At 41.5% G+C, this 12643-nt stretch overlaps 1 protein-coding gene across 1 annotated transcript in view; it reads left to right on the plus strand.

Annotated features, from left to right (window-relative positions):
• Nucleotides 1-12643, plus strand: part of MAP3K9 (mitogen-activated protein kinase kinase kinase 9) — a 147235-nt gene that overhangs the window by 118790 nt on the left and 15802 nt on the right. The window contains exons 7-9 of the mRNA XM_029598754.1: nucleotides 1781-1903; nucleotides 4569-4722; nucleotides 5324-5436. Of these exons, the coding sequence (XP_029454614.1) occupies nucleotides 1781-1903; nucleotides 4569-4722; nucleotides 5324-5436 (390 nt within the window). The remainder of the gene's footprint in view (nucleotides 1-1780; nucleotides 1904-4568; nucleotides 4723-5323; nucleotides 5437-12643) is intronic.

Consider the following 12643-nt stretch of genomic DNA (forward strand, 5'->3'; position numbering starts at 1 on the left):
TTTTCAACCTGCGGTAATATTTGTGGACATGAAGGAGGCAGAATACCTGGACTGAGGGAAAGTGAATCCCCACTGACAACAGTGCGAACAGCGCCTAACTGAATAACTGGAAGATGTTGCTTACAGTCTAGAGAAACATAAAAGTAGCAATGGCTGGCTGGGTCAAAAGAGGAGAACAGCCTCTGTGTTCCCTTCTTCTTCTTCCCCATAGAGCTAATAGATATAGTAAAGCAGTGACGGAGGAGACTTACTCAAACTGGAGGATTCAAAGATGGAAAGAAGAAAAAAAAATCCTTCCTAATGAGCACACCCCTTTGGCGTGCAGCTTTGGTGATGTGTGCCGATGGCTGCGTGCCATTGGGTCAGCTGTTTTATGGGCAGCCCGACATCAGCCGATGTCACAGAACAGCATCCAGGAGAAAGAAAGGCCTCAGAGTCGGCACTACTGAGGACTGCCTCCTCTCCCACGACCCACCCCCAATCTTCCGATCTTCCCAGCCACAGTTATAGGGTTCTCTACCCTAAAGAAATTAGATTAGAAACCACTAGAGACAAAGCTTTTTTGTATTTGGCTCCTGGAATTCCTTCCTGACTGATTTATACTTTGAGACAGATTTTGCTAAATTTAAGAAAAATCTTAAAAACTTTGGGCTGGATTTTAAAAGCCCTGCGCTCGCTGGCGCACCTATTTTGCATAGGCCGCTGGCGCATGCACAGCCCCGGGACGTGTGTAAGTCCCGGGGCTTCGCAAAAGGGGCGGGGAGGGGCGTGTCCGGGGCGTGTTCGGGGCGGGACTGGGGACGTGGCGCCGGCCCGGGGACGTGGTCGAGGCCTCCGGACCATCCCCCGGGTTGGGTGATGGCGCGCCAGCAGCCCGCTGGCGCGTGCAGATTTACGCTTGCTGAAAGCAGGCGTAAATCTACCAACAAAGGTAGGGGGGAGGTTTAGATAGGGCCGGGGGGTGGGTTAGGGAGGGGAAGGTGCGGGGGGGCTCGGCGCGCGCAAGTTGCACAAATGTGCACCCCCTTGCATGTGCCAACCCCGGATTTTATAAGATACGCGCGGCTACGCATGTATCTTATAAAATCCAGCGTACTTTTGTTCGCGCCTGGTGCATGAACAAAAGTACGCGCGCGCGCAAATTTATAAAATCTACCCCTTTGTCTTTCACAAAGCATTTCAAGACTAAGATTAGCTGCTTTTAACTTATTTGTTGCTGCATTAATATTTTTCACTTGGAGAGATTTATGTCCTGAGAGAGATTCTGCTAAATTTATAATAATCTCAGCTCTTTCTCATTTACAAAGCATTCAATGACCAAGTTTAGCTACTTAATTTATCAGTTGTTGCATTAACATTTTCCTTTTATTATAATTTTATTACTTTCATTTTATGCTTTAATTTAATTCTCATGTTCTTTTTATGTTTGTATTTGCTTTTTTCACTTTTTTATAATTGTATTTGTTTTCTGTTCTTGATTATTTTACTATTGTTTTTATGATTATTTTACTATTGTATTTGTTGTTGATCATGATTGTATTATATTGTATTTTTATTTATTGCCTGTGATTGTACTTGTATTTATATTGTACATTGCCTTGATTTTTTTCATAAAGGCAATTTATAAACTAACTAGTCCGACCATAAGAAAACCTGTAGTGTGTTCACCCAATGCCATATTAAGAGAGGTTCCAATATAAAAGATCATTAGATTAACAAAGTAATTGCCTCTTCCTCTTTTCATCAAGGTTGTTGATGTGGACAAATTTTGTCTCTACAGATTTCAAGCATAAGTTCACTGTTCAGGCCTCACCTACCATGGACAAAAAGAAGAGTTTCATGAACTACCGATCCAGCCCACCTGCAAGTCCCACCATCGTTCCACGGCTCAGGGCAATACAGCGTAAGCCTTCTGAATAGAGTAAAATAAAAGAAACTATGGTGATACTATAGCTCCAGGAAACAAGGGTCAAGCTGGTCCACTGTTTAGTTCATTTCTGTACAGAACTCCACTTAATTTTTAATTCTAGGAAATAAAATTTCATATAACCAAATCTTAACATCATCTCACATTTTTCATAGTAGAATTAATATTAAGCCTTACTTTTCAAAGTAAAAAGAATAAGCTTTAGAAGTGAAATGTTTCCATCTTCTTTATGAGGTTAACTGAGCCCTCTTCTCATTTGTAAACTTTATGGGATTTGTAGACAGAAACTGCTGAATGTTCTAGTGTGGGAGTTACAAGACTTTGTCTCTAACAGAATGCAATGTGGTAGAGGGGAGTCTATTCTTTTGTCAGAAAAACAAATTGTAGAAAATACTTTTACACTCAGCATTCTACCAAGCTGTGGAATCTTTTGCCAGAGGGAAGTGGTCAAGGCGACTAGCATAGTGGGGTTTAAAAGAGGTTTTGACATGTTTGTAGAGGAAAAGTCCAAAATACATAATTGGCCAAGTAGACTAAGGAAAACTATGGCTATTCTTTTGAGTAAGTAACAGATCTACTTTATAGGATCTGCCATGTACTTGCGACTTGGATTGGCTATTGTTGGAGCCAGGATGCTGGACTCGATGGACCTTGGTTTGACCCAGCATAGTACTTCTTATGTTCTTATGAATCAAAAATAGGGTACATTATTTCCCTCATGTACTTTAATGAAACCAAATGAAACAAATCTAAACTAAATCATGGGGGAAAGCCAATAATCACTCAGGAGTGCATGGTTCAGAGTAAAGAATTCTCAAAGGATACTGATATAATGGGGAAGTTAGAATATCAGTAAAGAAAATCAACTTGGTCCAATGATAAACGACTAAAATATACGTGGGAAAATATGTTGTATCAAACTCTTATTTTTTGGTATCGTTACTGTCATACATACTAAGAACTATTACTATTTTTTCATTTTTCTATTATTTTCTTGGACCTTCATAACACCCCGCTGTTTGCAAGTTTATAACTTTCACTTGTCTATTCACCACTGCAGGTCATTTTTAATCATCGGTCTACTAGTCCTTCTTAAAAACAAATACATTTTACTTTTTTTGTATTCATATTTTTCTTTTTACTTTTTTGCTTGTTGCTTTTAACTTTTCTAAAGAACGCAAAAAGTGGTACTTTCCTTTCTTGAAAAGACCAGAGTCCGAAGTGAAATCACGTTTCCCTGAGGCAGCGGCTCGCGTGATTTCACGTTGGACTCTGGACACTGGTCTTTTCAAGAAAGGGAAGTACCACTTTTTGCATTCTTTAAAAAATTTAAAAGCAGCAAGCAAAAAAGAAAAAAGTAAAAAGAAAAATATTAATACAAAAAAAGTAAAATGTATTTGTTTTTAAGAAGGACTAGTGGACCGATTAAAAATGACCTGCAGCAGTGAAAAGATAAGTGAAAGTAATAAACTTGCAAATCGCGGGGTGTTATGAAGGTCCAAGAAAATAATAGAAAAATGAAAAAATAGTAATGGTTCTTAGTATGTATGACAGTAACGATACCAAAAAATAAGAGTTTGATACAACATGTTTTCCCACGCAGTTGGAATATCCCAATAGGGAGGATGAGATAAAGGCAGATGCAGCCCATGTGCATTTAAATAAAGTGCAAAGAGAGAGAATTGATTCCAAACTGGCCATTTCAACTAGGCAGGCTGTGAATACAATTAAAAATCATACTTTGAATTGTTTATAAGCAAATGTCAGAAGTCTACAAAAAATAAGGTTGCAGACTTAAAATGTATGGCAAAGAAACAGACATTATAGGCATCTTAGAGACTTGGTGGAAGACTGAACGCCAATTGAACACAGTGATATGGTACAAATTATATCAAAGTGATAGGCCATGTCAGATTGGTGGAGAGGTGGAGCTATATGTTAAAGATGGCATAGAGTCAAACAGGATAAAAGTCCTACAGGAAACGAAATGCAGTGTAGAATGGATAGAAATTCCCTACGTAATAGGGAAAAGTATAGCTGTGGGGATATACTACTGTCCACCTGCCCAGGATGAAGAGAGACAGTGAAATTCTTACAGAAATTACAAAGCTAACAAATTAGGCAATACGATAATAATGGGAGATTTCAGTTACCCCGGTATTGATTGGGTAAATATCCTGTCAGGTCATGCTAAGGAATAAAGTTTGTAGATGCTATATATGACTTTCATGGAGCAACTGGTCCTGGAACCGACAAGAGGGGTGGATACTCTAGATCTAACACTCCCTTTGATGCAGGATCTGGTGCAAGAAGTCATGTTGATGGGGCTGTTTGTTAATAGTGATTATAATATAATCACATTTAACATAATCAGGTTCTTGAGATCTAGATTGGCCACTGTCAGAGCCAGGGTGCTGGGCTTGATGAACCTTTGTTCTGACCAATCATGGCATTTCTTAAGTTCTTAAATGAGTTTCTGATCCAAACTGAATGAAACAGGAAATAGTAATCAAGGGAAGTCATAGAACTAGTGATGTGCATGAAAATATTTTCTTGCACATCACTAGTTCTATGACTTCCCTTGAGTCATACAGTAATTAATTCAGATTGATGATATTTTCAAACTGATCCATTTCTGCAGTGACCCCAGGTGAGAGCAACAAAACATGGGGCCACAGCTCAGTCCTACAGAGGGAGGAAGGAGAAGAGGAAGAAAAGAGAGGACACAAGAAAAAAGGCCGCACTTGGGGACCAAGTTCATTGTATCACAAGGAGTCCTCCATGGCAGAAGATGGGTAAGGATGTGCCAAAAGCTGCAAGTGACTTGTATTGAGGGTTCAAGTCTTGACACATTCATTGATGAATATACCATAGTGAATACTTTTATAACTGGATGCAAACAAATTTGCAGGTAGAAGTGCAGATTAAATTATCTTATTTTAGAAAGACTTGGAAGGTGAGGCAATGCTTCCTTTCTTTTACTTAGTTAAAATACACCAGGGTGCCCCCTATAGACATAAGTGAAGATTTATATTTGTGCCCCCACTCTTCAGACTCCTTCCTCAGTTGATGTCATTAGCTTCTGTTTTACAGAAGGAACAATTGCTCAGATTTTGGGGATCATTAAAAATATAAACACACTCGTAATGATACATATCAATGAAATAGTAATAACTACAAAACTGCTCAAGGGAAAGTGGATTTGAGAGGTCTTTTAAAAGAAATAATTGCATGGCCAATCTTAGGCGTGTAAGAAAGCATCCCAGAGCTCCAGTATCCGCTCATAATTTCATTGGGTATAATTAGAGACTGAAAAAAGCATATTGCTCTTTGATTCTTTTTATTATTGTATATATGGACTTTTTTTTTTTTACTTTACTTTTTTCTTTTTTTGAGCCTTAAGTCACTAGTTGATGGATACAAGCAATGGTCATCCAGTACTCCGAACTTAGGGAAGGTTCAGAAAACAACCCATATTATACCAGGGTTTACCAGCCTGACTGAGATGGGTAAGAGCACATTAAACATTACTGTGGGGGTAAATTTTCAAAAGATCTAGCTACCTAACTTTGGGAGTTAAGCTAAACTGAAAATGTATGGATGTTGAATGAACAAATTTATCTAATCAAAAAATGGGCAGGGTTTGCTTGGAGGAAAAAAGTTGATTGTCTAGCATTGATTTTCAGTTCTAGCTGGTTAACTTAAGTGCCCAGACTTAAATCTAGTGAGGAATGCCTGTGACCCAAGCTGGTGATCTCTTGTTCCTCCAATCCACGGAACTCGATAAAAGCAAGAATCTTTCCTGTTCACCTGAACCTCCCATTCCCCCTCATACCCTAGTAGTACCTGATGAAAGCTGGATCCCCACCTTTCCCCCCACATACCTCCAGCCTCTCCTCCTGACCTCTGGTGGCACCTGATGAAAATAAGAAACCCCTCACCTCCCCGAACCACTGATCCCGTCTTGACCTGCCTGACCCAAACACCAAGAGCTACCAGACACTCCTTCCCACTGCCATCTTAACTGGCTGGCAGGAGGGATGTGTGAACCCTCTTTTTAAATGATGCCACTATAATTGGCACTTCATCACATATGTAGTGCTGATATCTACCCCCCACCCCCACATACACACCAGTAATAACTGGGCACCCTCTGGAGTCATGGCTTAGTGTGTTGTATCCCTATTTTTATAGGTGTATTAAAGAGATTTCATGCACAGGCAACTGATGCCTTTTGATTTCAAGCACAACACTTTATTCTTATTGCTGCTCAGTTACAGAATAATATCCAACAGCTACCTCTTCCCTGTCTGCCTCCCCCTCTCCGTCTCACCGGCCTTCTGGTCTTCTCTGAAAAATGGAATGGATCATTTTGGCTAATTGGGCAACAAAGGTCTCACTGAAAAGTTGGGCAGGATGTCTTCTGACTATTATAGTGGGGTAGGAGACAGAATAGCAGATTCAGTGGGGGAAGGCAGTTTCTTACTTGCTGCTTGTGCTGCTGGAGCTCAGGAGAAGGGATCATGGGTTGGAGGACAAGGTTTTTCATGCTTTCATTGGCTACTGTCAGGCATAGTGAGAAGGGGATATGAAATTCAAAATGGGGGCTTTCCTGCTTTCATTGGGTGCCATTAGGAGGCTGGAGGTTCAGTGGAGGAAGGATGGAAAGGAAGATCAGTTGCCACAAGAGTTCGGGAGGTGGGGATCTTCGGCTCCGTGGATAAGGATTTCTCTGTAACATTGGGCTCCAGCAGGTGTTCAGCAGGTTGGGGAGATGGGTTCGATTAAAGGATCAAGGCTTCTGGGTTCCATTTTCAATAGGCCACTCAATGGCTAGATTGCTGGCTAGATTTTAGCCGGCTAAGTTAAACCTAGGCTAATCTTCAACCACAATTTATGTTTTGGCTTAAATTTTTCCTTAACTTAGCTGACTAGATTTTAGCCAGTTAACTAGCCACCAAGCAGCATATTGAAAATGTATCCTTAGCTTTTCTTTCCCCTTCTCTTACCCAGAGTCGGTGTTTGGGTAGAGCGAGATGGGCAGCACCCTGGGCACTGCCAGCATCTCCCATTCTGTGCAACCAAAGAATCCCAGCATGGTAGTGGCAGGATAAGAGTCTTGGCATGGCTACAGCAGATCCATCTTGACATGGCCTCAATGGATGCCTTCCCACCCCCCAGACCTCTCCTTACCTAAACAAAGACTTCCAGTAGTCTAGTGGCGGCCTGAGAACCCCCCTAGCTCCGGGCCAGTCAACGCCATTTTGTACTTAGAGCCAGTCAACACCATTTTCCAAAATGGCGTTGAGTGGCCTAGAGCTAGGGGGTGCTCTGGGCTGCCACTAGACTACTAGGGAGTCTTCATTTAGAAAAAGGGTTGTCTGGTGAGGTCACTAGACTATCAAGGAATGCTTTGTGGGGGTTGTAAGGGGGAATTGATACTGGGAGCATGGGGTGATTGATTTGGGAGGGGTACCAAAAGGTGAGGGGGTTGCTTTTTGCCCAGTGCGCCATTTGCCTTAGATCCAGCCCTTTTCTTGCCGACAATAATATATTTGCTGCCTACATCTTCTTTTTTAAAACATATATTTGAGATTTTCAAGTTTACACAAGCAATATAAACTTGCAAAGAAAACTAAAATAATTCAGAAACAAAAGAAACCCAAAGTAATGGCAGATAGTACCAAGATAACAAAGAATCAGAATTCAAAATGGATAGTCCAAACATAGGGCCCTAAATTTAGGCCTGCTATTCATGTACCTAGATTTAGGTGCCTAAATTAGCTCCAATTTTTCCCAGCCTAACTTCACCCCCTGTAGTCACAGACTTCTTATGGTCCTAAATTTAGGAGCCTTAGTAAATTTTCAAAAGGGCCAATTTGAAAGCCTAAGTCCCAAAGTTAGGAACCCAAACCCACTGAATATTAGCCTCATAACTTATATTTTCAATAAAGCACACACAACTTTGTGCCATCTTTTTGCAATGGGTAAAGTTCTGTGCACATATGTGGTCCACATCACAAACCACTATCCAAACATAATTTATGTGGGTCCCTTGTGTTTTTCAAATTGGGCTTAAAAAGTACACTCATATCTTTGCAATTAGGATTACTGCTAAAGATTTACCCCCACAGGCACATTTACCAGTAGGAATTTGGGGGAAACTGTTAAGCCCCTCCTACCTCATGATGCACATCTTTCTAATATATGTGCTTTTTTGATCTGTTCTCCCCTATAGAAAGAAAATCAAGATCTTTTGATTATTTCTGATGTCCAAACTACAGCCTTATATGTTGATACTAAGTGCTCATTGGAGTTGCCTGGGAAGCCCAATATCCTGTTTCCAACAGTGGCCAATCCAGGTCACACGTGCCTGGCAGGATCTCAAGGGGTAGATAGATTCCAAGCTGCTTATCCCAAGAATAAGCAGTGGATATCTGCAACTCCACCTTAATAATGGTTAATGGACTTTTCCTTCAGGAACTTGTCCAAACCATTTTTAAACAGAGCTACACTAATATCTTTCACCATATCCTCTGGCAATGAATTCCAGAGCTTAATTATGCATAGAGTAAAAAATTATTTTCTCTTATTAATTTTAAATATATTACCTAGTAACTTCATTGTGTGTCCCTTAGTATTTGTACACTTTGAAAGAGTAAACAACTGATTGTTTACTCGTTCCATTCTACTCATTATTTTCTAGACCTCTATCATATCTCCCCTCAGCTGTTTCTTCTCCAAGCTAAAGAGTCCTAACCTCTTTAGCATTTCCTCATAGGGGAATTGTTCCATCCCCTTTATCATCTTGGTCACCCTTCTCTGTATCTTTTCAAATTCTGCTATATCTTTTTTTTTTGAGTTATGGTGACCAGAACCTCACACAATACTCAAGATGAGGTTACTCCATGGAGCAATACAAAGGGATTATGATATTCTCTGTTTTATTCTCCATTCCTTTCCTAATAATCCTGAACATTCTATGTGCTTTCTTCTCTGCTGCTGCACACTGAGCAGAAGATTTCAATGTATTATCAACTATGATGCCTGGATCCTTTTCCTGAATGGTGACTCCTAATGTTGAACCTTGCACCCCCACTGCTTTTTATTTCCCTTTTCACTTGGAATTTCTATCCATAAAGATTCAACATTGCATTTTGTTTTCTACAGAAATTTTATCCTGTTTGACTCAATGCCCTCTTTCACATATAGTGCTATCCCTCCCTCCACCAATTTGATCCATCATATCATTTTGATATAATTTGCACCCTGCTATCACAGTGTCCCATTGGTTATCCTCCTTCCATCAGGTCCCTGAGATGACAATTATATCTACCTCTTCATCCAGTGCTATACACTCTAATTCTCCCATCTTATTTTCTAGACTTCTAGCATTTGTGTACAGACATTTCATAGTACATTTTTTTGTTTGTATTAACAACCTGCTCATCAGTTGACAAGGGTAATTCAGAATCTTTCTGCTCTTTATTTAAAGACACTTGACATTTAATGCAACCTCTCTACTGGGAAGCCCTGCTTTCCCTGTTCTCTTAGTATCCTTCAAAGGTACATCATTCCAAACTATGTGCTTCTGAGAGACTGTCTGCTTTCCCCCATCTACCAGTTTAAAAGCCATTCTATCTCCTTTTTAAAGGTTAGTGCCAGCAGTCTGGTTCCACTCTGGTTAAGGTGGAGCCCATGCTTTTGGAAAAGGCCCCCCTTCCCCAGAATGACCACCAGTTCCTAACAAACTTAAAATCCTCTTCCTTGCACCATTCATGCATTGAGACTCTAGAGCTCTGCCTGCCTCTGAGGTCCTGCACGTGGAATGGGGAGCACTTCTGAGAATGCTACTCTGGAGGTTCTGGATTTCCACTTTCTATCTAAAATAGGCTTCCAGTACCTCCCTCCTACACTTTCCTACGTCATTGGTACCCACATGTACCAAAACAGCCAGCTCCTCCTCAGAACTATCTAAAATCCTGTTTGTGTGATGCATGAGGTCCACCACCTTCACACCAGGTGGACAAGTTAACAAGAAATCCTCATGTCCACCAACCACCAGCTATCAACCTTCCTAATAATTGAATCACCAGTTACAATGGCCACCCTAACCCTTCCCTCCTGGGCACATGCCCCTAGAGACCTATTCTCGATGCAAGACAATACTACATCACCTTGAGGGCAGGTCCTATTTACAGGATTGCTTCCTGCCTCATCAAGGTGATGCTTTTGGTCCTCTTTGGGCCTTTGGAAGCTGGGGCTGTGGAGCCTGAAGCCTGGATTCACTCTTGGTGACCTCTGGAGTCCTCTCCCAGGGGCTGCTGAGTAGAATATGTAGATGAGCCTTCCTGTCCTCTTCTGCTGCAAGAGGGGTGTGGGGCCTCTGGAAGCTGGGGCTGTTGAGCCTGAAGCCTGGATTCACTCACAGTGACCTCTGGAGTCCTCTCCCAGGGGCTGCTGGGAAGGATATGCAAATGAGCCTTCTGGCCTTCTTCTTCTGCAATCTCATATAGTAAAAGACATCACAAACTGCATATATTAACATATAAACATGTGAAGCTTTTTTTTGTTTTTGTTTTTTTGCTGTGAACAAAGTATAGACATTAAAATGATAGGATTATCCTTATGAGGTTTCCAAACCCACTGATAACCCTTTCCACCAAAGACTCATACACAGTGTTAGCATGGATCTTCCCTCCTGCTTCCTACATATAAAAGGCATTTGACCATCTTTGGAATATGAGGGTCAGTTTGGGACATCCATCCTCTGAAAGGATATCCAAATATTAGAAAAAGTACCATAAAGGTAACTGAACTAATAAAGGATACATAATAGCTTACATCTGCTGAAAAATTGCCTAAACTTGAACTACATAAATTAGAAAAAATGTCATTTGGGGAGAAATTAATTACACTATACAAATATATCAACATACCGTACAGGGCTCATCCAGCAGCAGCAAACAAAGCAAGGGAGGTATATGCTAAGATTGAGGGGAAATAGAATTTGCCACCTTTAAGTGGTGAAACTGTGGAATGTTTTGCAAACTGATTCAATTATGACAACTTTAAGGCAAATTGGAGAAGTTGTTATATGAAGAATAAATATATCTGAAAGGGAGAAGGGAGATATGACGAGGCAATCAAATTCTTTAAAAAGTATACATAATGCACACAAAGCAAACATATTTTGGTCTAACAAAATTTATAGAACAAAATGTCATGGTATGAGGCGCAAATGGGGAAGACAGAGAAATAACATTTGAAAATGTTTCTTCACAGAAGGGATGGCAGATGCATGGAATTGTCTCCTAGGATAGATGGTGGAAATGAAAACAGTAAAAGAATTCAAGAAGGGCATGGAATAAATATAGAGGACAAAGTGAAGTGAAAGCCAGAGATCAAATGGCATCTGCGACACTGCAAGAACATTTAAATTGGGCAAACTAGATGGGCTTCATAATCCTTATATGCCATCATAGCGGTTGATATTCAGCCATCTGTGTCCGGGTAAAATGACCGGAATAACTTTGCACAAGTAACTTTATCAAGATATTCAACCTGAAGCCATGCCTGCTAAAAACCCAGACAAAACTGTGCCCTGGGAAAGCTCCCAGTGCTGCCTGTATTTATGTGAGTAAATTTTATCTGGGGAAAAATGTAGACAGGACATTGGGGGAGGGGGGGGGGAATGTAAAGCTTGGAGTTTGTCCAGCTAACTCAAAAAGTCAAGCCAGACAAACTCTTTGAATATTAACCTCATAGTCTAACTTTCTATGCAAGAAGCTTGCACCTGCTACGTGGCACACGTGAAAGGAGACAGATGATCCAAACAATATCACATTTCCTGGCATGTAGCCAGATGGACTCAGAACAAATGGGATAGTATCCGCGTGCTAGCAGTTGGAGACGGATCTGATGTCAGCACGGGGGTGTATATATCCCCACAGGAAGCGTAGCTATTCAGTAATTTCCGTCTCCAAAGCAGTTTGGAGTGCCTGCACGCTAGTTGAGCGTGCTTTCCAAGACTACTTTAATTTTTTCTCCTCACGGACGCTGCATCTCCGAGAGGGGTATTATCTGGACCTTCATCGTCTCCCTCCAGACAAGTTTGTGGAATCATCCTGTCCCGTGCACTAGCTGGCAGCATTGGAAGCTACCCTGGCAGGGCTCCTGTCCTTAAAGGCCATCATCCCAGTACCTGCCTGGGAAGTGAATTCTGGACATTATTCCATTTATTTCATGGTACCCAAGAAAGGGGGTACCTTTTGGCCCGTCCTGGACCTCAAGTTCGTCAATCAATACTTACGGGTACCATGGTTTCGCATGGAAACTCTACGTTCCGTCAAAGCCGCAGTACAGCCAGGGGAATTCCTCACGGCATTAGACCTGTCAGAGGCATACCTGCATATCCCGATCCATCCGGATCATCAGCGCTACCTGCGCTTCGAGGTTCTAGGCTGCCACTTCCAGTTTCGGGCCTGGCCCTTCGGGTTGGCGACGTCACCACGGACATTCACCAAGGTGGTAGTAGTGGTAGCGGCGGCTCTCAAGCGGGAAGGAATTCTGATCCATCCCTACTTAGGCGACTGGCTGATCAGGGCGAAATCACGAGAGGAGTGCCTTCGGACCACCGACAGAGTGATAGCCCTTCTGGAAAGCCTGGACTGGGTAAATCAACCTCAGCTAGAGCTGCCTACAGCCTTCCCAGTC

The sequence above is a fragment of the Rhinatrema bivittatum genome, chromosome 4 (assembly GCF_901001135.1).
Source record: "Rhinatrema bivittatum chromosome 4, aRhiBiv1.1, whole genome shotgun sequence".
Classification (NCBI taxonomy): domain Eukaryota; kingdom Metazoa; phylum Chordata; class Amphibia; order Gymnophiona; family Rhinatrematidae; genus Rhinatrema; species Rhinatrema bivittatum.